At 38.5% G+C, this 24546-nt stretch overlaps 2 protein-coding genes and 1 pseudogene across 2 annotated transcripts; all 3 read right to left on the bottom strand.

Annotated features, from left to right (window-relative positions):
* Positions 1 to 3738: 3738 nt before the first annotated feature.
* On the bottom strand, positions 3739 to 6818 carry LOC103438192 (chaperone protein ClpB1-like). Its single transcript, XM_070823842.1, has 5 exons — positions 6703 to 6818; positions 5006 to 5589; positions 4648 to 4924; positions 4366 to 4563; positions 3739 to 4272 (listed from the first exon to the last, which is right to left on the bottom strand). Exons 2-5 carry the CDS (start codon positions 5578 to 5580, stop codon positions 4090 to 4092), a joined length of 1233 nt encoding a protein of 410 aa, XP_070679943.1. The 5' UTR covers positions 5581 to 5589; positions 6703 to 6818; the 3' UTR covers positions 3739 to 4089.
* Positions 6819 to 16540: 9722 nt separating this feature from the next.
* On the bottom strand, positions 16541 to 21610 carry LOC103438191 (protein LEO1 homolog; annotated as a pseudogene).
* LOC139187640 (protein LEO1 homolog) lies at positions 16793 to 17847 on the bottom strand. The gene is made up of 5 exons (XM_070823301.1): positions 17704 to 17847; positions 17484 to 17615; positions 17310 to 17390; positions 17114 to 17239; positions 16793 to 16936 (listed from the first exon to the last, which is right to left on the bottom strand). The coding sequence occupies exons 1-5, from the start codon at positions 17845 to 17847 to the stop codon at positions 16793 to 16795; spliced, it is 627 nt and encodes a 208-aa protein (XP_070679402.1).
* Positions 21611 to 24546: the final 2936 nt, after the last annotated feature.

Below are 24546 nucleotides of genomic sequence, written 5' to 3'. Positions count from 1 at the left end.
GTTGACACGTGTCCTATTTGATGACTTTTCCAACTCATTTCAATTTTCGTTGAGTCACACGCTACGTGTAAAATTTATGTAATACATGAGCGTTGACACTTTGATTTACCGGTCAACATTTATTTACGAAATTTCGATGTCTACACAACTCTCCAACACTCCCCCTCATGTTGATACATAAATGTCGTTCATGCCCAACTTGACAAGAGAGTTGCAGAACGCTTGACTTGCAACAGCTTTAATTAAGATATCCGCCAATTGATCCTCTGACTTTACGAACGGGAATTGAATAATATTCCCATCCAACTTCTCCTTAATGAAGTGTCTGTCAACTTCCACGTGTTTTGTGTGATCATGTTGAATTGGGTTATGTGAGATATCAATAGCTGCTTTATTATCACAAAATAAATCTAAGGCTAAATTCGAAAGATACCCGAGTTCACCAAGTAACCTTCGAAGCCATAATAGTTCACATACTCCTTTTGCCATACCCCTGTATTCCGCCTCTGCACTTGATAAAGCAACCACTTTCTGTTTCTTACTCTGCCAAGTTACTAAGTTTCCTCCCACAAATGTAAAGTAACCAGATGTGGACCGACGATCAGTAACATTGCCTGCCCAATCTGCATCGGTGTAACCCTCCATTTGGCAATGATCATTCTTGGAAAACATGATGCCTCTACCTGGTGAGGACTTCAGGTATCATAAGATGCGTTCAACCACACCCATATGTGTATCACTTGGGGAATGCATAAATTGACTAACAACACTTACTGCATATGCAATATCAAGCCTGGTATGAGATAAATAAATTAACCTTCCAACTAACCTTTGATAACGATCTCGGTTAGTGGGAACTTGATCATGGTGCACAGCAAGATGGTGATTTTGGACTATAGGGGTGTCAACCGGTTTACAATCGAGCATTCCGGTTTCGGCTAACAAAGTCAAGAACATATTTTCTTGGAGATAGAAATATCCTTGTTTAGATCGAGCTACTTCTATACCCAAGAAATATTTTAATCCACCAAGATCTTTCATCTCGAACTCAGTTGCTAAGTAATCTTTTAGCCTTGAGATTTCTTCTTTATCATCACCCATAACAATCATATCATCCACATAAATAATAAGCACCGTCAATTTACCCATTGGACGTTTCAAGAAAAGTGTATGATCGAAATTACTTTGCCTGAACCCATACTTCTTCATAGCCATCCAGAAACTACCAAACCATGCTCAAGGTGATTGTTTCAATTCATACAATGCCTTATTCAACTTACACACCATTCCGAGTTGTGAAACTGATGCATAACCAGGTGGAATATCCATATACACTTCTTCTTTAAGATTACCATGTAAGAAAGCATTTTTCACATCAAATTGCTGTAATGGCCAATCCAAGTTAGCCGCCAATGAAAGTAACACTTGTACCGTAATATTCTTTGCTACTGGAGCAAATGTTTCTGTATAATCCACATCATACATTTGAGTGTATCCCTTGGCCACCAATCGTGCTTTGTATCGTTCAATCGACCCATCAGCTTTGTACTTGATGGTGTACACCCATCAACATCCCACTCTCTTCTTTTCTCGGGGTAGCAGAACTAAATCCCATGTTTGATTTTTCTAAAGTGCATCCATTTCTTCCTCTATTGCCTTGGTCCATCGATCTTCAAATAGTGCCTCCTTCAATGAACTTGGTGTGCTATTATTGGATATTTGTTGTACAAAAGTTTTGCCGAGTTCTGATAATTAATGTGATGACACATAATTGGCAATGGGATACTTAGAACCTTTCGTTGTTTCCGGTGAATATCGATTAGGTGGCTTTCCCCGATTGTGCCTGAAAGGTAACTAATAATTCGAAACATCGGATACATTAATAGGCATAATAGATCTTACCTCAGGAATATTCTCTGGATTATGGTCATCTGGTGGTACTATATTTTGAGACGATGAGGGAGTAGTATTAGTAGAAGTCTCAAGATCGGCAAGTGGCAACACTGTTGCCGTGGGTGAGGACGGCACTGTCATGCCTGCAGCTAGTTCTGTGGGCAGCAATGCTGCTTCTGTTGGCCGGGTTAGTAGCGTAGCCACTGCGGACTCGGCTACTGGCTCAACTAGTGGCAACGAAAGATCAGTGGTAGTAGCCATGGTCCAAACCTGCTTGTCATGCAATGTCTCCCCCTGAAGATGAGGGTTGGAAGAAGTCGAAGAGTAATACATCTCAAACTCAGAAAAAGTAACATCCATGGTAGTATACATCTGAAGTGAAGGAGGATGGTAGCAACGGTACCCTTTTTGATGTATTTCATACCCCATGAAAACGCAACGGATAGCGCATGGGTCAAGTTTTGTCCGTTGATTTTTATGTAGATGAACAAAGGCAACATATCCAAAAACAGACAGGAGAGGCACGAATGTAGCAAGAACTTGCAAAGGTGTAAGAAAATTCAATACTTTTGATGGCATGCGATTGATAAGGTAAGTGGCAATCTGAAGAGCAACATCCCAAAAAGAGCGGGGAACATACGCCCCAATCAATAACGATCAAGCCGTTTCTAATAGATGGCGATTTTTGCGCTCAGCCACCCCATTCTATTGAGGAGTCTGAGGACAAGTAGTCTCGTGGAGGATTCTGTGATTAGTTAAATAATGTGTAAAATCATTATTAACATACTCACCCCCATTATCAAAACGCAAAATCCGGATTCTAGTAGAAAACTATGTCTGAACCATGGTGTGGAATGTCTTAAACGCCATAAACACATCATTTTTATGCTTCAGAAAGTATAACCATGTCATCTGTGTGCAATCATCTATGAAAGTTACAAACGACCTAATACCAGATGAAGTAGTAATTAGAGATGGTCTCCAAACATCCAAATGAACAAGACCAAAAGGAATAGCACTGCTATGGGAATTCAACGAATAAGAAACACGGTGACTCTTGGCAAGTACGCAAGTGTCACCTTTAAAGTCTTAAACCGAACAACCAATAAATAAATCCGGAAACATATGTTGTAAATAACTGAAAGACAGATGATCTAAACGGTGATGCCATAACCATATCTGACGCTGTTTGTGATCAACGGCTCCTTAGGCGAGATTGACCCGTCCGGTACTAACATCGTCCACAAAATAGAGATCCCCCATCTTAGTACCACGACCAATTATCTTCTTCGTGAGAATATCCTGAATAAGACAAAACTTCGGATACAATAGTACACAACATTTCAATTGCTCAATAACTTGGCCATAAGACATCAATTTATGCTTTAGTGAAGGTACAAGTAGTGTATTCGGCAAAGAAAGGGTAAGCGTGAGGCGTACAGTGCCAACACAGTTACCGGTGAGATGACATCATTAGCATTAGTAATATTTCATCGAAGAGGAACGGTATCACAAGCTAAATCAGTGGGGTCATAAGTCATATGGTTTGTGGCACCGGAGTCAATGATCCAACCAGACTAAGTATCACAGTTATTCATATTAAAAGCATAACCATAGTTACATGAGGACTCCGAAGGCATGTCGGAAGAACTCGAAGCAAGAGGAGGATTCATGGTAGGGTTAGTTAGGGTAGTAGTGTTTAGTATAAGGGTAGGATCGGTTACGATGAAATTGTTTCCACCGTAGAGTGGTGGTAGGTTCTTCATGGGAGGGTTGAGTTTACTTGAGGGAACGGGCAGAGCAGAAATCCTAGGATCCTTGCTCTGATACCATACTAATTAGGGCTTATTTTGGGATTTAATTTTCTGATATTATTCTTCTCACCAAGGAGGAAAATATATAATGTACAAGAGTGATTTATAAGAAAAGAAACATCAAATAACTATAAGGACTCAAATAGGTAACTAAACTAATTACAAAAGGTCAACTCTCCAACATCAACTATTGTTCTTATTTAAACTATTACAATTTATTAATTTCATCTATAGTGACTTTTATTTTTAATCCCGCAACAATGTGCGGGCATTACTATCTAGTCTTCATCTATTTCCTCAATCTTCCATCTTCTTAACAGCCTGTTCTGCATCAGACCTTGGCCCCGTTGGCATTTGAAATCTGGATCAACACATCTGACTTCTACCACCTTGCCGCATTGGCAAGTCCTCCGTTCTTCTCAACCCGATACACCAGCCTGGGTTCCGCCGGTACATCTATGTACACGGTCGAGTTTTCATCTATTTCTTCTCGCACAAGCATCCGCGACAACTCTGTCACCACGCTCTTCTCGAGCCATTTCCGAACAGGTCTATCACCGTAAACCTGGAAAGGGAAATGGAGTACTTGGTTAGTATTACATATCATACAGGAGTAAAGCAGAAGAAAAGGTTTTGGATTCGCGAAACTGATACTTACGGGATCATAACTTTCGTCTAGAATGTAATCCAATGCTGCGTCTGTAACTTCCAACGCGACGCCCCTCTCAGCCAGTCGGACTGCAACATCTTTCATTTGCAATCTGGCAAACTTCCTCAGTTGATTGCGAGAAAGAGGATCGAACACAACAATCTCATCGAGACGATGCAGCAGCTCAGGCCTAAAGTGCTTTCTCACCTATTCAAGAACCAAACTTGTTAAAGTATTCAAAGAACCAAGCGAAGCACGGTAATTCAGAATTAGGGTAACCAAAGATGATACCTCATGCACAACTAGATCGCGCGCAACCTCCATCGAACACTTGCCCATCAAACCGGAGAGGAGATGTTCTGCCCCCAAATTCGAAGTCATGATGATCACCGTGTTTCTGAAATCGACTGTACGGCCTTGTCCATCAGTTAGTCTTCCATCCAAGACTTGGAGGAGAGTGTTGAGAACGGCAGTGTGAGCCTTCTCCACTTCATCAAACAATACAACACAGTAAGGCCTCCGCCTCACGGCCTCTGTGAGTTGCCCACCTCCACCGTGACCCATATACCTGTAAAATATAAATGAGTTCATAATGCTGCAGCTGAGCTCACAAACATGCTTGAGTGAAGAAAACTACAAATGCACTTACCCAGAGGGGGCGCCAATTAAGCGCGAAACTGAATGTTGTTCCATATACTCGGACATGTCAATTCTGACGATCAGATTTTCGTCATCAAAAAGTTGTTCAGCAAGCGCCTTCGCAAGCTCAGTTTTACCAACACCAGTTGGACCCAAGAACAGGAAGGAGCCAGTAGGCTGATGTGGCCTTCCTAGCCCCGCTCTTGACCTTAAAACTGCCTCGGCGACAGCTTCAACTGCCCTGTCTTGCCCTACTGCTCTCTTATGCAACCTTTCCCCAAGTCCAACTAACCTTTCTTCGTCATTCTGGCCATGCCGCGTGACAGGTATGCCATTCCTACGGCTGACCACCTCTGCAATTTGTTCTGGTCCAACTGTCTCCCTCAAAATCAATTTTTCGTTGGTACTACCTTCAAGTTCTGCAATCCTGGTTTCTGCATCATAAATAGAGCGATTTTTCAAATGGAACATCCTAGGAAGATCATATCTTCTTTCAGCCTCTGCATACGCTACCAAGAGCTCTTCACGCTTCTGCTCAAGCTGTCGAAGCTCAACAACCCCTTTCCTTTCCCTTCTACACTTCATCACCGGTGGCTGAAGACAAAAATTCAAACTTTTCATCTGGGTAACTTCCAATTCAACTAAAAATTAAACGGTTAATCTCAATTTACAAACCTAAAGTTTTTTGTTTTTCTACGTTTAATAGATCAAGTTTTTTTCTTTCCAAGTAACTAAAGTCACAATTTTGAGAAATTTTAATACATTCATTAAGTTTGCTGTTAATTTAGCTGTTATCTGCTAATATAACGCCACATGAATATTAAATGAATTAAATAAATTAAAAATTAAAAAATTAAAAACTATTCCCATCACGACCTCAGTCCTCCATCATGCCCAATTTTGAGTTTATGATTTGCAGAAGCTGTTGGATAAGTGGATTTTGTTTGACTTTTTGAGTTTGATTTGCATGTGGCAGTTGCGTATTCTTTGTTGGAGATTAGAAGCTTAATTTGTTTATGATTTGCCTAAACCCTATTGTTTCCACCTAGAAGATTAGCTTTGTTGAAATGATAAAATATTCAAAATGATTTTTTAATTTTTTAATATCCATGCAAGTTCATATTGACACGTAATATCCAATTACTATTTATATAATCACCATATTACTAATTAACGACTGATTTTACAACAAACTTAACAGATGTATAAAAATGTCCCAAAATTATGCCATCCAATCTGGATTTCTTTCATTTCAACTAAAAATTAAATTATTTTATCTGGGTTCTTTTCAATTCAACCCAACAACACAAACATGCAGTTCAAATTAAAATTAAAACTCTATCTGGGTACCTTTCAATCCAAATCAACAATATCGAAATGCGAAAATAGAGCGTACAAATAAATCGTAGAATCATTGATCATATTTTTCCCAGTTTACGAAATTCATCAACCTCTTCGTTTCTTTTTCCAAAATTTAAAAAATGCAGAGGCCATGCAACTTAACGAATATAAATTCGTTCAAAACCCAAGAACCCATATGAAAACCAACTCTAAAAACTCAAAGATGCACAGAAAGAAAGAGAGATCTTGGACGTACCTTGTAAGGAGTCTTCACAAGACTACTCCTACTTCTCACCAAGAACCCATATGAAAACCAACTCTAAAAACTCAAAGATGCACAGAAAGAAAGAGAGATCTTGGACGTACCTTGTAAGGAGTCTTCACAAGACTACTCCTACTTCTCACTCTCACTCTCACTTGATTGCCTACTTGCTTCTTGGCTACTTGATCGTTTGGTTTCTTGTTTGATTGGTTCTTACTTGATTGTTGCTCGCAAGCTTACAACATCACATATTTATAGGTGAGCCAAACCTAAGTCGGTAAATCGGTTAACATGGGCTCAAATTCATTCTAGCCAAAAATTATTGCTATCTTTGATTTTACTACACCAAACAATTTTTCTAGATTTTTCTGTAGCCTAAGTCGGTAGATTTGGCCTTTTTGTTTAAGGGGTGTGATATTCATACATTCCATTTTACTTCTCACACATCTTTTTAATTTTCGACCGTTTGATCGGATGAATTAAAGAAGATCAACGAACAGAAATTATTAATGGGTGTGAGAAATAAAATAGGGTATGTGGATAGCACACCCATTTTTCAAATTCATGCACGAACAATAGATTGCTAGACTTGTCTAGCATTCATGCGAACAAGACTTTGCTGCTCAACATTCAGCAGGAGGTCCTGCTTACACCCAATCCAGAGTCGACACGTGTCCAAATTTTTATTTTTTTAATCAAAACTTGGACACGTGTCCATCCGGGATTGAGTATAAGCAGGAATTCCTACTAAAATGTTGAGCAGCGAAGTTAATTCCTATTCATGCACCGGCCACTTTCAATGTTCCTAGCTAGAATCTTCTAAAACAGTTTCATGCATGTTTGAACTAAAATAATCTAGTTCCTTTGTACCGATTAATCTTAATGGGCTAATGTTGATCTTTAACAGAAACGTTCTAAATTTTCTAATAGATGCTTGGGAGAATGGGGGAGATATTTATAGGAGGATGAAACAACTGACCGACACGAAAGCAACAAGAACGAACCTGAGTCTAGACGAAGGAATGTTCCAAAGGCATTTTTCGTAACTTTCCATTTCATTTGTAAACGTCGGTAGGTCAGCACGGAACCCAACGTCGCTGATTATTTTGCCCTTTTTTTTCAATTTTTATTAATTAATTAATTTTTTTGATTTTTTTAATGACAACATAGATCCAAATTGACATGTGACGTCTAGTTATTGTTCATGCCGATGCCACGTCACAGGTTAACAACTGTTTTAACAAATTGTTCTAACAGATGTATAAAAGTGTCCTACAATTAACATTTTAGGTACTAGTCTAGGATGAAAAAAAACTTAGGAAAACTAATGAAAAAGGCTTGAAAACTTTGAGTTTTAATGATAAAGACAAAATAAAGGTTAAAGTGAATAGTACATGATTGACTTTTTAGTGTAAAAATGTGGTTTTTCGTTAAAGTGAACAGTACCGGATGCTTTTCGTTAAAATTCCCAAAAAACTTTACTTCTGAAATGTTGAAAACTAATAAATTTCACGGTAGTAAATTGAGAATTACTTTAGTTTTTATTTTTTAACTAGATGAAGGCTGAAGCCCACTAAATAAATAAATAAAATAGAGAAATGTGAGTTTTTACTACATCCCATATTTATAGGTGAGCCACTAAATAAAAAAAAATAGAGAAATGTTGATTTTTGCTAGCAAGCTTACAACATCCCATATTTATAGGTGAGCCAAACCGATTTACTAAGTCGGTTAACATGCCCAAATTCATCCTAGCCACAAATTATAGTTATCTTAGATTTTACTACACAAAACAATTTTTCTAGATTATTCTATAGCCTAAGTCGGTAGATTTGGGCTTTTTTTTAAGAGGTATGATATTCACACATCCCATTTTACTTCTCACATATATTTTTAATTTTCGACCGTTGGATCAAATGAATTAAAAAAGATCAACGAATATGAATTATTAATGGGTGTGTAAGAAATAAAATAGGGTGTGTGGATAGCACACCCCTTTTTCAAATTCATGCACGAACAATAGATTGCTAGACTTGTCTAGCATATTCATGCCAACAAGACTTCGATGCTCAACATTTCAGCAGGAGGTCATGCTTACATCCAATCCCGAGTGGACACGTGTCCAAATTACCCGGGCGCCGTAGTCTTGCCTAACCGTTCGGTCGGAGATACCTTTGTATGGTATAGCAAGCAGTTTAGCTACTTGTATCGATTTGCCACAGTGTGGTTAGATACAATGCGATGGCAGCCGCGGCTTGGTAGGATGTTAATGAAGGTCGAGGGAGCAGGGAAGAAAAGGTTATTCCCTATTGACTCACCCTAAACCAATGTTGCTAGCTAGAATCTTCTAGAATAATTTCATGCATCTTCGAACTAAAATAATCTAGTTCCTTTGTACCAATTAATCTTAATGGGTTGATGTTGATCTTTAACAGATACGTTCTGAATTTTCTGATGGATGCTTGGGAGAATCGGGGTGATATTTATAGGAGGATGAAACGACTGGCCGACACGAAACAACAAGAACGAACCAGAGTCTAGACGAAGGAATGTTCCAGAGGCATTTTTGTAACTTTCCATTTCATTTGTAAACGTCGACAGGTTGGCACGGAACCCAACGTCGCTGATTACTCTGCCCTTTTTTTTCAATTTTTATTAATTAATTAATTTTTTAATTTTTTTAATGACAACATAGATCCAAATTAACACATGACGTCTAGTTATTGTTCATGCCGGTGCCACGTCACAGGTTAACAACTGTTTTAACATATTGTTCTAACAGATGTATAAAAGTGTCATACAATTAACACTTTAGGTACTAGTCTAGGATGAAAAAAACTTTACTTCTGAAATGTTGAAAACCAATAAACTTCACGGTAGTAAATTGAGAATTACTTTAGTTTTTATTTTTTAACTAGATGAAGGCTGAAGCCCACTAAATAAAAAAAAATAGAGAAATGTGAGTTTTTTTTTTTTTGTTTAAAAAAATAGAGATGGTATGATGATGTGATGATATGTAGGTGAGGTTTGAATTTAAAAGACAATAAAATTTTGTTTATGCGAGATTACATTTGTGCCCATAATTTTATTTTGTGACCGAATACCAAATTGACTTTTCACTCTCTTTTAATTGACAAAGAAAATTTTATTAGGCAATTTAGATTATTTTGTTTTATGTTTTTACTAATTATACTATTAAGCAAACATACTCTAAAGATTAGTGGTTGGAACAAAATAAAGCTAGACCAATGGCATGTTTTGTTGTTTACAAACATTACTAAAGCGTCCCATTAAAAAAAAAATTAATGAAAAGGGCTTGAAAACTTTAAGTTTTAATGATAAGGATAAAATAAAGAGTAAAGTGAATAGTACCAGGATTGACTTTTTAGTATTAAAATGTGGTTTTTCGTTAAAGTGAACAGTACCAGGTGCTTTTCGTTAAAGTTCCCTTAAAAAAATGTGTTTACTAATATAAAATACTTTTAGAGATGTTTAATTTAAGGAAACTTTAATTTTAAGAAAATTTAGGCTAAATATCATGTTTTTAGTTTAGGTGCCGATGAAAAAATCAACCAGAACAATTCTATGCATAGTATTATTACATGATTGACAATTCCATCTACATGATTAACAATTCTATCACGCTTTTCAACCAGCCAACTTTTTCTTTCGACCGCTTGAACAAATTTTCGGACAGCTGGCCGATCAATTTTTTTCGATCTCAATGTCACTGTTCAATAACCTCAATATATATATTTATATATATATATATATATATATATATATATATATAATGAGATCAAAATACACAAAATCTTTATGTTTTTTTGTTAAACAACCGTTACAGATGACGTAGTTGGAGTGTCCCTTTTTTCTCAATAGGACTGGTTGGTGGGCAAGGCTTAAAGCAAAACCACTTTGAAATTTCACGGACAAAATAATTCTAACTCTTCTTTTTTCTCATGAAGCAATTTACTGTATATAATCAGATTATTCATAGGGGCAAAAACTGTTTGACAGATCTCCCGAATTCACACATCAATATTGCCAATTTAGCAAACTACTTGTTGCTATATACACACCGACACGAAACAAAGTTCCAACACCATAGCAAACATTTGAAGAAACATAAATCCGACCGACTATGAATTTTGGCTCCGAAGACCCAATTTGCAACGAACAATTCACGTCATCTTTGAACCTATGGCATTTTGGTTTCGTCTCCTGATCATCCACCCGGGATGAACAGGCTCAGCCACTCCAAGCTGTCTGCAAAGTAATGTGAGATAGTTAAACAACAACAACAACAACAAAACATTTTCCCACTAAGTGGGGTCGGCTATATGAATCCTAGAACGCCATTGCGCTCGATTTTGTGTCATGTCCTCCGTTAGATCCAAGTACTCAAGTCTTTTCTTAGGGTCTCTTCCAAAGTTTTCCTAGGTCTTCCTCTACCCCTTCGGCCCTGAACCTCTGTCCCGTAGTCACATTTTCGAACCGGAGCGTCAGTATGCCTTCTTTGCACATGTCCAAACCACCGGAACCGATGTTCTCTCATCTTTCCTTCAATTTCGGCTACTCCTACTTTACCTCGGATATCCTCATTCCCAATCTTATCCTTTCTCGTGTGCCCACACATCCTCATCTCCGCTACACCCATTTTGTGTACGTGTTGATGCTTCACCGCCCAACATTCTGTGCCATACAACATCGCTGGCCTTATTGTCGTCCTATAAAATTTTCCCTTGAGCTTCATTGGCCTACGACGGTCACACAACACGCCGGATGCACTCTTACACTTCATCCATCCAGCTTGTATTCTATGGTTGAGATCTCCATCTAATTCTCCGTTCTCTTGCAAGATAGATCCTAGGTAGCGAAAACGGTCGCTTTTTGTGATCTTCGCTAGATTGCTCCGGTCATTAGTGTGGATAAGTATATAAATGGATAGAGATAGGAAAGCAAACACAAGATGTACGTGGTTCACCCAGATTGGCTACGTCTACGGAATAGAGGAGTTCTCATTAATTGTGAAGGGTTTACACAAGTACATGGGTTCAAGTTTTCCTTTAGTGAGTACAAGTGAATGATTTAGTACAAATGACATTAGGAAATATTGTGGGAGAATGATCTCGTAATCACGAAACTTCTAAGTACCGGAGTGTGGTATCATCTTGACTTGCCTTATCTGTCTCATAGGTAGATGTGGCATCTTCTCTGGAAGTACTCTTCCTCCATCCAGGGGTGGTATCTTTAACTGGTGGAGATGCACAAGGTAATGTATCAATTTCACTTGAAGCTTACTTGTAGTTTCAGGCTTGGTCAAGCGCGATACAAACCATGTAGTAGGAGTCCCCCAAGTCGCCGAGCTAGGGGATCTGTTGAAAGAGGTGACAGACAAGGTAAGCAATCAGAGCTCCGGCTGATTGTTCACATTCTCCCTATCTTGCAGGCAGCATGAAGGATAAAGAGAAGAAAAATGAGAAGAGATGATATGGGATACTTTTGCTTTTGAAGAAGTAACTTTCCACATGCTTATTCTTGAACTGGGCTGGAGGGTTTTCTGGTTTCCTCCAGAGTATAAGGCCGACTGAAGAATTTGAGGGTCAAAACAAGTCCATCAAATCTAGAGTACATTCGACCCTGCTGATATGAGATACTTTTGCTTTTGACAGAGTAGTGGATGTATCGGCACGTGTGCTGTTACGCTTGTCTCCACATGCTTCCTTGTATCCTTCTCACTTGCCCTATCTGTTCCTCAGGCAGATGCGGTATCTTCCTTGGAAGCATAAGATGTTGAAGATGAGTACTCGAGAGCAAAACCAGGTAAGTAATCAGGTAAGGGGTTCCAGGCAGTCAGTTCCTGGTTGGAAGCTTGATTCCAAGTGCTGACTGATTGCTCTCTTTCTCCTTGTCTTGCAGGTAAGAACAAGGCCAAAGGAAAAAACAGGAAAAAAGCATGATATGGGATACTCTTGCTTTTAACTTTGATGATATGAGATATTCTTGCTCTAGTATAGCTTGTTTGCAGAGGTATTATCAGGGGGAAAGAAAGCTGAATATTTCGAAAGGCTTCGTTGGAAGTGCCCTCTCAGATAAGAGGAAAGGTTGAGCATTTTTGCAGGTATGCCTGTCCGTTGGGGATGAAGGTCGACATATATAGGAGTCTCCCTAATATCAAGTAATAATGTTATTCCTTTACCCTGCTTGGTCATAGCACGGTAGTGGGAGCTGCCAGCTTCACATGTTTTAACTCTGTCAGAGCACTTTGAAAAAGTGGTATGTGGTATCTGGAAAGCTGATGTTGCATGTGAAGATTACAGACAAGCTTTATCCACGGAGATCCAGCTCTTGAAGTTGGGAAAGTGGTGCCTCTTCGGTTTTCGAACAAGCAATCCTGTCGGGAATCTGGCTCTCGAGATTCAGAGAACGATACCTCTTCGATTTTTGAGAAAGCAATCCTGCTGGGGGTCTGGCTCTCGAGATTCGGAGAGCGGTGTCTCTTCGATTTTTGAGAAAGTAATCATGTTGGGAGTCTGGCTCTCGAGATTCGGAGAGCGGTGTCTCTTCGATTTTTGAGAAAGTAATCATGTTGGGAGTCTGGCTCTCGAGATTTGGAGGGCGGTGCCTCTTCGATTTTGGAGCAAGCAATCTTGTTGTGAGTGTTTTCTCGAATGTGAGTAAAGGTTGGGCATGTTTGCTAGTCTACCTTACCACGAAGCACAGAGATTGACGCAGGACTTTCCAATTATCCAGCAGTGGTACTGTTCCTTTACCCTCTCTTCGATTTTTGAGAAATTAATCATGTTGGGAGTCTGGCTCTCGAGATTCGGAGGGCGGTGCCTCTTCGATTTTGAAGCAAGCAATCTTGTTGGGAGTGTTTTCTCGAATGTGAGTAAAGGTTGGACATGTTTGCTAGTCTACCTTGCCACGAAGCACAGAGATTGACGCAGGACTTTCCAATTATCCAGCAGTGGTACTGTTCCTTTACCCTCTCTTCGATTTTTGAGAAAGTAATCATGTTGGGAGTCTGGCTCTCGAGATTCGGAGGGCGGTGCCTCTTCGATTTTGGAGCAAGCAATCTTGTTGGGAGTGTTTTCTCGAATGTGAGTAAAGGTTGGGCATGTTTGCTAGTCTACCTTGCCACGAAGTACAGAGGTTGACACACCGGGACTTTCCAATTATCCAGCAGTGATATTGTTCCTTTACCCTTGTGGGTAATAATATGGTAGCTAGACCTTCAAAATTTATGTGTCTAAACTTTGTTAGTGTTGTTTCTTTGCTATTCTTTTACCCTTCTTGGTCAGAGCGATGTAGTGTGAGCTGCAAGCTTCACGTGTCTCAACTTTGTCAGAGAATTTTGACAAAGTTATCTGTGGTACCCATGAGCTACTGTTGCGTGTGGGTGAACAGTACGATTCATGTGCTTTCTACTTCACCAGAAATCTTCGACAGAATACCCATAATTTCCGCAAAGCTGAGTGTGCGTGTGACAGGTGCTGACAAGGCTGGAAAAGTACGTGCCTCTTCGAGTTCTGAGATCGGCCCTCGTGGTCTCTGAGCAGCCCATCTTTTGAGAAAGCAAGCCTCTTCGATTTCTGAGATCGGCCTTCGTGGTCTTTGAGTAGCCTAGCTTTTGAGAAAGCAAACGCCTCTTCGATTTCTGAGATCGACCCTCGTGGTCTCTGAGCAGCCCAGCTTTTGAGAAAGCAAACGCCTCTTCGATTTCTGAGCAGGCGCCTCTTCGATTTCTGAAGCTTCGTCGAGTGCAGATTTTTATAGAGGCTGGCATTAAGTTCCAAAGCACACTTGAAACTCCACCAGTAGAAGCTCAATTCTTGCACTTCTAAGATCTTGATTTTTCCGACCTCTTATCTCTTCAACACCTTTGAAAATGTCTGGCCCCTCCGACCGTCGTTTTGACTTGAACCTTGTTGAAGAGGCAGCCCCGCCTTCTCCAGACAACATATGGCGCCCATCATTCGTCTCCCCTACTGGTCCTCTTACCGTTGGGGATTCGGTGATGAAGAATGATATGACCGCTACGGTAGTGGCCAGGAACCTTCTCACTCCCAAAGATAACAGACTACTTTCCAAACGATATGATGAGTTGGCTGTTAAGGATTCTCTGGCTCTCAGTGTTCAGTGTGCATGTTATGTGTCTAATATGGCCCAACGCCTATTTGCTCAAACCCGCCAAGTTGAATCATTGGCGGCTGAAGTGATGAGTCTCAAACAGGAGATTAGAGGGCTCAAGCATGAGAATAAACAGTTGCACCGGCTCGCACATGACTATGCTACAAACATGAAGATGAAGCTTGACCAGATGAAGGAATTTGATGGTCAGGTTTTACTTGATCATCATAGATTTGTGGGTTTGTTCCAAAGGCATTTATTGCCTTCGTCTTCTAGGGCTGTACCGCGTAATGAAGCTCCAAATGATCAACCTCTGATGCCTCCTCCTTCTAGGGTTCTGTCCAGTACTGAGGCTCCGAATGATCCACCTCCGGTGCCTTCTCTTTCTAGGGCTCTACCGACTGCTGAGACTTCTCCTAAGCAACCTTTGTGAAGGCTCCCTCTTGTTTGTTTATTTTGACTCATGTATATGTACATATTTGTACCTTATCGGGGATATCAATAAATAAGTTTTCCTTCATTTCAACGTATTGTGTTAAATACACCAAAGTCTTCTTCGCTAAGTTCTTTGAATTTTCTTTTGTTGAAGCTTGTATGTTGAAGCTTTGTGAGTGGAGCATGTAGGTTGAGGTAGTGTTCCCTTAATTTCCCGAGTGAGGAAAACTTCTCGGTTGGAGACTTGGAAAATCCAAGTCACTGAGTGAGATCGGCTATATGAATCTTAGAACGCCATTGTGTTCTGTCCTGTGTCATGTCCTTCATTAGATCCAAGTACTCTAAGTCTTTTCTTAGGGTCTCTTCCAAAGTTTTCCTAGGTCTTCCTCTACCCCTTCGGCCCTGAACCTCTGTCCCATAGTCGCATCTTCTAATCGGAGCGTCAGTAGGCCTTCTTTGCACATGTCCAAACCACCGTAACCGATTTTCTCTCATCTTTCCTTCAATTTCGGCTACTCCTACTTTACCCCGGATATCCTCATTCCTAATCTTATCCTTTCTCGTGTGCCCACACATCCAACGAAGCATCCTCATCTCCGCTACACCCATTTTGTGTACGTGTTGATGCTTCACCGCCCAACATTCTGTGTCATACAGCATCGCCGGCCTTATTGCCGTCCTATAAAATTTTCCCTTGAGCTTCAGTGACATACGGCGGTCACACAACACGCCGAATGCACTCTTCCACTTCATCCATCCAGCTTGTATTCTATGGTTGAGATCTCCATCTAATTCTCCGTTCTTTTGCAAGATAGATCCTAGGTAACGAAAATGGTCGCTCTTTGGTATTTCTTGATCTCCGATCCTCACCCCTAACTCGTTTTCGCCTCCATTTGCACTGAACTTGCACTCCATATATTCTGTCTTTGATCGGCTTAGGCAAAGACCTTTAGATTCCAACACTTCTCTCCAAAAGTTAAGCTTTGCATTTATCTCTTCCTGAGTTTCATCTATCAACACTATATCGTCTACGAAAAGCATACACCAAGGAATATCATCTTGAATATGTCATGTTAGCTCATCCATTACCAACGCAAAAGGGTAAGGACTTAAGGATGAGCCTTGATGTAATCCTACAGTTATGGGAAAGCTTTCGGTTTGTCCTTCATGAGTTCTTACGGCAATCTTTGCTCCTTCATACATATCCTTTATAGCTTGGATATACCGAGAAACAGGTGTACAAGTAAAAGTACAAACGTTGTAGAAGAGTTGACCAAGACCTTAAAATTTGCCATCGTGTCAAACGACATTATAGGCAAACTAATTCCGCACATAGTAACAACTAAAGAACCAAAGAAGCTTTTCCCTCCGTTTACAGAATTAACAGCAAGTAGATTTCCACTTAAAAATACGGAACGGTATTTGTCAAGGGGAAAATCCAACTCAGAAGCAAGATTAATGGTGCCATATTCTTCTATGTTATATCTTAGTGATATGCCACTATGATTCCTATCAAAATAAATTGTTGACGTATGATAAACCAAACTACGAGAAACACTTGCGTCTATGGTAACAACATAACAGATCCACATGCTCAACAACATATATACAGAAACATTTTTACTAAACAGAGGAGGGACATCCCTCAGCCTCCTCCTCCTCTGATGCATCATTAACCTCGGCATCATGATGCTCTTCCGAATCTTCATACTCTGGCTCTGAATCCTCAGCCATCTTACGTCGAGGCTCCTCATCTTCCTCATCAGTCTAATACTCAGACTCGTCTGACAAACCCATTGAACGCCGATATGAATTGGCAGTTGGCAAGGATGACTTGCAAGGGATATCTTTAGGTCCCTGTGACTAAAATTCCAGGTGTGAACACTTTTGCCAGAAAAGATACAATAAAATTATGTGGAAAATGTAAGAATCAAGTTGTAGGACCTTCTTAGCATTCAAAATGCGTTTCTCTCTTCGAGCTTCCATTTCAAAATCCTCCTCCATATGGCGGCGAGAACGACGAGACTTGTGATAATTTGGTTCTTCATCCGGAAAATCAGAAGTGATCAGCTAAGAGACTTAATACATAGGTAATAAATACAAAATTCCAGCATGTATTAGAAAATGACTACAGAGCTACCACACCCATAAAAAAGTGAAAATGAGAATTTTCTTCAAATGTCATAAACAGGAAAGCTATACGTCTTAGCATTTGATTATGCTGTAAAGGAACAAAACCATGAAAATAGAAAGAATACAAAGGAAATTCCCACCGTGCCCACCCTCCACTCCTACCCCAATAGCAAGACCATACCTCATCAAGAGCATCTTCCAAGAAACCAGGTGAAAGTTGGCGCCTCCTGTCTCCAGTTGTTGTATACTTTCGGCTCACCTTCTCCTTCTTCCGATTAAGAAGTAAATTAGCTCTGATATTTTGACTTTCAGCCTACAGAACCAAACAAAAAATCAATCTATATGCTCCATGAAGAAATAATAATAATAAACAGATACAACTAGCTTGTGCAACAACTTACCCTTTCTTTCTCCTCCTTTTCTCTCTCAGGATCGATGTCAGTAACGCAGTTCTTGACCTTGTATACTTTTTTATGTCGAGAATCAACCAGAGCAGTCAGCAAACGATGTGAATTTGATGTCAAGGATGACGGCATAAACCTCATCTTCTTCAGAACCCTTCCTTGTGACTGGAGGATTCCCAGTAAGAACAATGCACAGGTATTTATGAACAATTTTTTGTGAAGACCGAGCTTTTTTAGCTGCTTCGTAGACAGTTGAGAATTCTTTTCAACCACTTTTTTTAGCTGCTTTTCCAGAATCCATTATGTATATATTCATGGATTCCACAACGCCAACAATATGGAATTTTACCTTTTCATGCCTTAGAAATAGGTGCGCTTGATCATGCTGTGCTTCTTGCACAGATATATCTAGACTTCATTCCCAATTAATAGCTGCAAACTGCCATCACACCATCTCACAAAGCATGCATTGCTTTCACTCTACAATCATAGGAAATAATAGTTGAAGCACTCAGTGCATATATTTGTAAATAATGCAATGTAAAATGGGTACTGTGGTAAACTTAAAACCATATTGCCTTTCAAGATGAAAAGAGAATTGTAAAATCCAACAACAGATACGAGAAAAATCGAAATGTTAAAGTTCAAGGAACTGCAAGTCTACAGAAACAACCTAATCTTGAAAAAAGAAGCCCCATCTCGAACAAATAACAACCCATTTATACATGGGAAGTTTTACTTTGGACAAGTGATACTCAAGTACTCAAATGGACAACCCACTACAACATTGATCCAACTCAGTGTCATAAGTAACACTTCGCAGACGAGGAAAAAAGTACACAAACACAAAGTCCACCCACTGCAATTCAATGACAAATATATGCAAGCATGCATCTTTGACACATAAAGTCTGCAGCAATCCATCGCATTGCACGCATGCAATAATATATATAACAGAATATAATAAAGATGATGACTTACAGTTGTTGTGCCATCTGGATTTCTAACTCTCCTCCGGCACACAATGTTGTTCTCCAAACGTATACGCTTCTTAGATCCTGATTCATCCGTCACAAATGTATCCTCTTCCACATGTCTTTGGATCAAACGGTTTGGGGTCAATGCCCATGATATTTGAAACTTTGATCATGTTCATCTACTTCAGGACAAAATTTGAATATGAATATAATTTTTCTTCTAACTATTTCATATCTGATGGTAAACGGTAACACTCAAATCATTCATAAAGTATCCCACACGATGCCCAAATGAAATAAGTGAGGATGGACAAATAGATCATCCCAAGGTATGTAGACGATGTTTATACTAGGTAGCCATATCATAGCTTACACATTTATTACTTCATTGATGACAGTATATGGTGGCAAATCCTCCTGTAACATATCCAACCGTTTGAAGAAATAGCACCAGTGCATTTGCATCGTACTTTTGAGGTCCGTGAAAATAAATGGTATGTATTTTGTATTTTATCTGATTGCAGACAGAAACTTATTGTTTCCATCAATAAAACTGAAAAGCTATTTTCTGGAAGTCATTTGGAAACCAACTACAGTCCATGTTCCCAACAATTAATGTATTATATCTCTTCAACATATGCAAATGGAATTATTCTTTAAACCCAAAATTAACAACAGTTTGTTACTGTTAATACAACAGCAATCTTAAACTCTATCACCACCAATTTATATGTCATCTTACACAATTGCATCAATTTTATATGGTCTTAGAAGCTGATACACAAAACAAACAAATAATATTTTAAAAAGAAATTCCACCATGTAGAATAAGAACTCAAACCTTTTCTGGACAAGCAGGAGGTGGACGTAGTGGAATCTCTAGTTCCAATGGGGGGCCAACCGGTTTATCTCTAGGTTTAGCCTCAATATTGTCCTCTTCTGAATCATACCTAGCAACTTTCACCAGGCATCACATCTTCTAGTCTTGGACTCTTTCCATAGTTGCCTTCCTCCTCCATTGGTGATCTCTAAGACAGGAAATGACGTCACATCATTTTAAACACCATGACCGACTGACAGCATTTACAAAAGAAATATTTAAGGATATTGCTTTCCAAATTGGTACTAACATTTGATTCATGCTGGATGTCATTCCGAACAGCATAATCCGTCTCCTCTTCTTCTTCTTTTTCATCAGAGTCACCAAATACATTATGAACAGCAGAGTGTGCGATGTTATTATGGTCCTCTTCCTCCTCAGGGGATCTACTGTTGGCAATCAAGAGAATTGTCCGTAAAGTCAAACTAGGCAGTTGCTTGCTCTAAACAAGTCTATGTGCAAGAAGCATACAGTCATCTTTATGTTCTTCTCTTTGGATACAAATAAAAAAATGACTGGTGAACAAACCATCATGTGCCCACTCCCATAAAAATCCAATAAGATATACGAGAATAAAAAATGTTGCTTCAGATACTGGACAAGCGTGTGTGTGTGTGTGTGTGTGTGAGAGAGAGAGAGAGAGAGAGAGAGATGGACAGATGGAGACAGAGATTTACCTTGGACTTCTGGCCTGATTAACCTCATCTTCAATGGCAAGGTAATGGTTTTCCATAGACCTCTCAGACCCACTTTCAATCACATTTCGTCTCCGGCTGGTTAACTCTTCTTTTTCATCATTATCTGTGTATTTTCCTTCACTTTCTTCTCTATGATCACCAATATCTACTTCTTGGGAACTTTGTTCTCTTTCGCCCTCACTCTCTCCGGGATCAGGATCAGCATTACGCTGCTCACCATCACTCTCTGCTTCTACCTCGCCCTGGCCCTCTACTTCACCTTCACCCTCAGCGTCCAAAGCGCCCTCTCCTTCATCCTGGAAACAAAACCATTACGTAATTGTTTAAGCAAATCACTCTGCTAGCGGTATAGTTGTCAAAAGTACTAAAGGATCATTTCGACATAAGCATAATCACAAGACATTAGAGCTAACTACATGTTTCCCTAATAACTTACTATCACCACATCATGTATAAGATATACAATCTTTAAACGCTCCCAAGTTCCTTATGATAAAAAATTTCCTCAGGTTCGACCCTCCACACATTTTCGCCTTTAAAGACATAAAAGTTTCGGGATTCCCTTCAGCGCGTAGCTTACATTCCGGCTGTCGCAAATTAACAAGTAATACAATACAAGTTACAACTATTATCTTCCAGCTTAAATTCTGAATCCTTCATTCTTCCACAACAAATACCAAACGTACACAATTCCAAACCCTAGAAACAACCACAACCAATAAAATCCCCAATATACATTCTTTCATCCTTATTCCACCGCCATTAACAAAAGCACAACCTATATCTTCCTTCAGCTAAGAATATAGCAAAACTGAAACCCTAAACATTCCCAAAACATGCAATTGGAATCTGAACCAAAAGGAAACGTGAAATTAGAGGATCGTACAGAATTGGGCTGGGGATTGGACTCGTGCTCGGAATCGACCTCTTCTTCCTCCTCTTCGGATTGATCGCCGAACAGGTTCTGCATCATCTGGTGCCGCTTCTCCTTCCCCATCGCTGCTGCTGCTGCGTGTTGCGTCGGAGCTCTCGGGGATTTTTGCTTGGCCGCGGATCTGGGGCGGTTCTCCTGCACCCACTGATTTTGTTGTCTCTGCGTTTAACCCAAATTCGAATTTATTCACAATTTTATTTATAAAGTCAAAAAACTAATTTTAAATTAAAATACCCCTTTTGTCTTATGATTGAGGATACATAAATATTTTTAAATATTTTTATTTAAAATTAAATATGAATAATATTTGATGAAAATTGATCATATACTGTTTAAAAATTCTCGAGATCCCCACGTAGAGGATCCGGAGAAGATGTCATTCTATTTTCTTTTTTTCGGTAAAATAGAGGATCTCATTCTTGTCATAGGGTCAACCAAATTTCTTGATATATTTATCTTCTTTTTAAATAAAATAAAATAAACAAATTCTTATTCACTGGTGGCTCACTAGATATTCTTGCTAGTTCAAAGGGGAGAGACCGGATCCGAAAATATGAATTAGATTTAGAGGTGGTTTGGTATGAGATCTCAAACACAAAATGACATCTCCAATCCTAAATCAAAAAATTTTGGAACGAGAATTTGAAGAACATTCCCAAATTGAAATTTTGGTATTCCCAATATTTTGGAATTCCCGGAATCTTTTCAGTATTTCAAGATGGATTGGGACTGGATTTTGACTTTTAGGTTTAAATTTTAGATTTTTGAGTTGTGGGCTAAAATTTGAGTTTTTGACCTGAAATATTGTTGTCCAATTTCATATCAATTGAAATTTACTTTTTTTACCTCTTACCAATTCGAAATTTCATACCAAGTCAAATTAACATTCCAAAGTTCCAAACTATTCAATTTCATATTTTTATTTCTAATATTAGTCTACTATCATATTACTTAAATTCAACATTTAATATGCATGAAATAAAAAAATATATATATATATATATTCGTTTCAATTCGGGATTTCCAAAACATGAATATGTAATCCCGATTTTCGTATCAAAAAGTTCGCGATCGGTTTGGATATGGATCCGAAAATTTCGGTATTCGATATGAAATCTGAATTTTTTGGTTTGGTTTGAGATTTTTAGAAAAAAATTGGTAATGGTCTGTCTAAAAACTGACGCTAGACGACAAAGATCTGGCTGAAAGCACTACCACCTAATTATATGTGTAATTAAAGAGACTAAATTTACCAGACAAAATGGCTACTTCACGGTCGCACTCCAATCAATCAAATCAAAGTCAAAGAACATATGAAGAGGAAGTGCACAAAAAGAAATGAAAATGCAAAAATCATTTTATATATATTTTTTTTGTTAGAAAATTCAATTTTCTTTTACTAACTATGGATGGTAATTTAGATAACCAATATATTTTACACCTTGTTATATATACCTATATTAGAAAAGAGGAGAACGCAAATAAGATAAAGAAGGTAAAATATAGCCACACTTAGTAAAATAATAATAGACTTTGTTGTTTTTTTTTTAAATAATAGATTTTGTTAGATTAGTCATCAACGATATTCGAACCATACCGTCATACAAGGGCTCAACACATTTTCATCACTAGATTTTGTTAGATTAGATGTTAGATTGGTCACCGATGATGTTCAAACCCATATCATCATACAAGGGCTCAACACATTTCTACCACTGTAGTAAAATGCCATTCCTTTCCACCACTGTAGTAAAAGACCACTTGCAGACCTTTTTGGTTGAGTAAATAAGTACTCGTTAGGAAATGACTGAAAGCAATTCAAGAGAAAATGTTTTTGATTGTCAAATGTCACATCCCAATCTCAACTCGCCCGTAGCATGATATTGTCTACTTTGGGCCCCGGGCACGCCCTCACATTTTTGTTTTTGAGAACTCACAAGCAACTTCCCAATGGGTCACCCATCTTGGGATTGCTCTCGTCCGAGCTCGCTTAACTTCGGAGTTCCAATAGAATCTGAAGCCAGTGAGTCCCCAAAAGGCCTCGTGCTATAGGAGGTGAGCATGTACATATAAGATACATCACATCCTCTCCGTTGGTTGATGTAGGATGTTACATCAAAAGCACTTGAAGTGCTTGTAAGAAGAAGTTCCAGTTACATGCTTATTCTAGGAAGCCTTTTGAGTACCTTTTTAGGATTCAGTTGCATTTTTATTAATGACTAATTTTAAAAACATTTTATCACAAAAACATTATCAGTCATTTTGAAAACACTTCAAAACGACTTATAAATGGATGATGTGGTTGGATGTTTTAGAGTCGAGACAAATGAATAATTGCTTTGATACAAATAAGTGTTTAATTGGCAGATAAAAAGTCAATGTAATTTTCTTTCAAATTTTATTTAATAATTTTGTTTTAATTAGTCTAATGAAAAAAAATAAAGGAATTTCGAAACCATTAGTTACAAGATCATTTTGCTATATACATAAAAACATCACGTCAATAATTTATGATTACTTGTTTAACGACAAAAATATGCACATACTCATTTGAATACGTTTTTGCCACCCTCTTGTGAATGCGATTTTTAGATCTTTTCGATACTCCTAAGATATAGAAGTTTAAAATTAAATTCGGTGTGTAAATAATAGATTATGAAACTTAAATTTTATATCTATCTATATTATTAAGGCTTAAGACCATATGGTTTAAACATTTAAAAATCCGAAAAATGTGATTGATGGGTGAGCCTAGGTCAAGTGAGGCATGTTGTTTGAAATCTATTACCACTATATGATGTTTTGGGATCACTTTAAGCACACGCGTAAGCTATTGTCTGCTTGAGTTAATAAGATACCTCACCTGAAAAATGAGAGATTATTGTAAAGAGGTGACTACCCTTTTTCTCCACGTTTCGGCATTCAAAAATCACAACACACATCATTGTAGACTTGGATTTATACGGAGGAAGAAAACAACCTTTGGCATTTTGACAAAACCTATCTCTATCAGTCTATCTCTTCTATTTGATTTTTGTCTCCAAAATAGATTCCTTTATTTCGAGAGATTACAATGCAAAAAACTTCTTTGATGCGATATTTGTGATTTCCGAATAAACGAAAGTTGAGAAAAATGAAGAAAAAGAGACAATTATTGGCAAGTACAATTGTTTGCATTAGGAAAAAAAGTAGTTTAATTGGGGTTTTCGTGATGATTCAACATTTGATGCAACTTTACACAGAGCAAGCCCTTGGTAGAGACTTCAATTATTTTTAGTGCTACTTTACTTGTGAAGTGATGGCATATCATATGAGTGAATTATATAAATTGGAGGGAAATAACAAGTGTTC

This window comes from Malus domestica, chromosome 06 (genome assembly GCF_042453785.1).
Source record: "Malus domestica chromosome 06, GDT2T_hap1".
In the NCBI taxonomy this organism is placed as follows: Eukaryota; Viridiplantae; Streptophyta; class Magnoliopsida; order Rosales; family Rosaceae; genus Malus; species Malus domestica.
Note: the sequence above shows the minus strand (reverse complement) of the source record. Positions and strands in the feature narration are given on the sequence as shown.

What these genes read in the sequence shown, in the direction of transcription:
- LOC103438192 (XM_070823842.1), bottom strand. Translation starts at nt 5,580, where the DNA reads ATGAAGTGTAGAAGGGAAAGGAAAGGGGTTGTTGAGCTTCGACAGCTT. An exon ending in TTAATTGGCGCCCCCTCTGG is followed by an intron (nt 4,925 to 5,005) that starts GTAAGTGCATTT and finishes TATATTTTACAG; the next exon opens with GTATATGGGTCACGGTGGAG. An exon ending in TAGACGAAAGTTATGATCCC is followed by an intron (nt 4,273 to 4,365) that starts GTAAGTATCAGT and finishes TTCCCTTTCCAG; the next exon opens with GTTTACGGTGATAGACCTGT.
- LOC139187640 (XM_070823301.1), bottom strand. Translation starts at nt 17,847, where the DNA reads ATGAGGTTTATGCCGTCATCCTTGACATCAAATTCACATCGTTTGCTG. An exon ending in AAAAGGAGGAGAAAGAAAGG is followed by an intron (nt 17,616 to 17,703) that starts GTAAGTTGTTGC and finishes TTGGTTCTGTAG; the next exon opens with GCTGAAAGTCAAAATATCAG. An exon ending in GCATTTTGAATGCTAAGAAG is followed by an intron (nt 16,937 to 17,113) that starts GTCCTACAACTT and finishes TCTGAGTATTAG; the next exon opens with ACTGATGAGGAAGATGAGGA.